This window comes from Botrytis porri, assembly GCF_014898465.1.
Source record: "Botrytis porri strain MUCL 3234 chromosome Unknown BPOR_015, whole genome shotgun sequence".
NCBI lineage: Eukaryota > Fungi > Ascomycota > Leotiomycetes > Helotiales > Sclerotiniaceae > Botrytis > Botrytis porri.
Genome location: NW_024066089.1, coordinates 1,461,461 through 1,464,697, shown reverse-complemented (window position 1 = coordinate 1,464,697; position 3,237 = coordinate 1,461,461). Strand labels below are relative to the sequence as shown.

At 41.5% G+C, this 3,237-nt stretch overlaps 1 protein-coding gene across 1 annotated transcript; it reads right to left on the bottom strand.

Moving 5' to 3' along the window:
- Positions 1-1,576: 1,576 nt before the first annotated feature.
- Positions 1,577-3,237, bottom strand: EAF01_010202 (uncharacterized protein; the record flags this gene model as incomplete). The annotated part of the gene is made up of 7 exons (XM_038918459.1): positions 1,577-1,609; positions 1,666-2,243; positions 2,301-2,496; positions 2,618-2,633; positions 2,686-2,846; positions 2,896-3,115; positions 3,173-3,237. The coding sequence occupies 7 exons, from the start codon at positions 3,235-3,237 to the stop codon at positions 1,577-1,579; spliced, it is 1,269 nt and encodes a 422-aa protein (XP_038766429.1).

Sequence of the window (3,237 nt, the reverse complement as noted above, 5' to 3'; positions counted from 1 at the left end):
GGTGATACGATATCGGTTCTTCAGGAGAAGGATAAATTATCAAAGCGTGAGAGGGGTATGTTGATGTATCTTGGTTGTGTCTTAGGGAGTTATGATTCGAGAAGACGAGAATTACAAAGATCCTTCCTCAAGCGCGGTCAAATGACAGCGAGGAAGGGTCTACCGGGCCAAAAAATAACATAGGAAAGTTCATGTTTTCGACTAGAGTTGGCTTGATGCTTGAAGTTCGTTAGTTTGTTACTAAATCCGCGTATGGATGACATTTGCAGTTATCGTCGCAACTTCTCTATCCAACAAATCGAAATCTACAACTCGAACTTTAAATTCAGCATACACATCAGAGCCTCAATACATGAACCTCAGATTATACCACAGTCTGATTGGAAAATTGCACAGGGGTATTCAAGCCGACGGATCCAATCATGCTGTAAATTTCAATTCCATATTCCGGGGCCAACGCGATTTTACGGAACGGTACTTCAACGACCTTTCATGGATACTAAACCGTAAAGTTGTATTGGAACGGCTATATAACCTTTTTACTCAGTTCCAGGCGGCATTGACCGAGGTTAAAAAACTCGCTGGTAGTGCTGTCGACACTTCTATTGCCTAACTCGAAAGTTAACATCTTATTTTTAACTTTCTAATCTTTCCCGGGGGAAATGTACAAAGGTTTTGAAGAGCCTATTTAGGATATAGGTAAAGTCTTTGCATTAGCGGTAATCAGTAAGACATATTAACTCCATGGAGCTTGATATGCTCTACATATAATGCTGGTGTATTTGCTTTGAGTTGAACCATTGCTTCCGAGCCGATTAGCATAGGATTTGATGCTGGTGGATCAGAATACTCGTCATTGTTTGTGTTGTCTGTGTACATGATGAACGAATTCATGACGACGGGGGTTCGTTTTGACTTCTGTTTGTCCTTATAGGTAGATAGGAGACCATGAAAGGTTTCGATAGATACATAAGCGATCTCGGGATGTTTCGAGCCATTTTCGAAGCCGGTATGAGGATTTACTAGACAATGCAGAGACCGGTCGCCATCCCATCTCCAACTTGCCATATGCATCGATGATATCAAACAAGAAGGGTGTCCAGGCAACGAACAAAAGAACAGGACTTTGTAAAATCTCCTGTCATAAGGAATTGATCGTAGCTTTGAGTGTTGCGCAAAGAGAGCAATATGGTACTCGTGGGCCCGCCAAAATATCAAATTTCGTCGTATCGCCACATGCTAAAACAAAGTCGGCACAAAATTCGATGCGTAACATCCTACGCTTCACGGAAATCTTCTCGGATAACTTGGCACTGCGTACCTGGTATTCAAATAGATGAAAACACCAAACATCGGCCCATTTCACTGCAAGTATCAAATCGGAGAAATGCGCTTTGACGACCAAACTTCTAATGAATCGTCTTGAAATGAAGTGGATAGAAATAGAAAAGTATTGTGATCTTCGTGGATCATGGGACGAAAAGCAGGACGATATGAATGACTTTCGCGATGTATTGCATTTAGAATAAGTAACAAGAATCCTGGTATAAAATAATCATGAATTGACTTTTATTCTTCAAAGTTTCTTAGCCATTGAACATCTAGCAATCTATATGAATCTGTGAGCAAGGAGAATGAATCGGATGAGGGGAACCAAATGCATACCAAGCCTCGAAGTCTCTTTCCGTAAACATAAATCGGCAAAGCCAGCATACAAATACCTGCATTAATTAAACCGATAGTAATAAAGACGCATTTCGCCCCAGCCATCTCCAACCACTCATTTATACAAGAGCTGGAGACGAACACCATAATCGCCTTGACGAAATTGATTGTTACAAATGCTTGATTTGCATCTCTGGGATGGCAATCAATGACATATGTGAAACTTGCTGAAGTCGCGAAGGGCACAGCCAAAGAATTAATCGTCATGAATGCTACGGGCCAATAGATAGGTAGTCCTCGTTCTACAGAGATACCGAAACCGAAAAAGCCTATTGTAGAAAGAATGACTGCTGGTATCATCAGAGTCAAGCGGAACTCAGGTTCATAAACACCATTATTGTGACGAGACATGAATGCAGTAATCTTATCCGCGGTCCAACCGGCTAACATTGTTGCGGCAATCCCCATGAAAAATTGGGGAAGATTTGTAAGACCAATTTGCGATGAAGATAAATTGTAAGGCGGAGCCGAGAAAATATTGACAGATAGGAGAGAAAAGGATATTAGCCATGTTTGAACTAAGACACCATGATTAGCATACACTATTGATTGGCCAATGTATGTGCAGAACCTACATGATGCATAAACAAAGGTGCAGACAATAACGGCGGGGAAGACGATAAGCGGAATAGGTTTGATTGCGGTTTTCCAAAAGCCTGCGTCAGAGACACGACCGTTGTACAGAGAAAGTGTTTCAACAAATGTTTTCTTGGGCTCCATCTCCTGAATTTCAATCTCCATTGTGGAATCTTTCTCCAAAATATGAGTACGCTCGAGTATTCTCCGTTAATATGACGTCTCTGGAACAAAGAAGTACATCAGAGGAATGATTACTATGTAGCAAAGTGAGGCAATTCCGAAAGCTGCTGAAAATCCCATTGTCGATAATTACCCCTGAAATAACTTGCCTGAAAACGATGAGTCCCAGGACACTATAAAAGCAAATACAAGATGACTTACCCTAACAGTGCACCTGTAAGAATAGCGAGTCCCCATATTGCCAGCTTTTGCCCTCGTTGATGAACAAAAAAGATATCGGACACTGTGGAGGTAACCAGCGTTTCTACTGGAGCACTAGCTGCACCTTGAATTGCCCGCATCATCGTTAAAGAAACGAAGCTCTGACTTTATGTTAAAGAATTTTTCAAGGTTGTACTGAAATGAGCTTACAGTGACATAGAATCCCCAGACAGAAGTCATCAACAGGACAACCATGGATATGATAAACGTAGGTCGTTTTCCCCACAATGTCGCAGCAGCCGAAGTGAAGAATGTGAATGTGCCCGTAACTAAAGTTAAAACCCCTACCAAAGCTATTGACACAGCATTGAAGCTGACATGATATGTTGCAGCGACTTCGCCAAATCCTGGAGTAACCATAGGACCGAGTCTAAGCAGGTATTGTTAGAATTACTCTACTGTTTACCAAGTGAGTAGGTATACATACGATACAGTAAGCCCAGATGCGATCGAAAGAATCCAAATAATAACATTCTTGCGAGTTGAAGACAT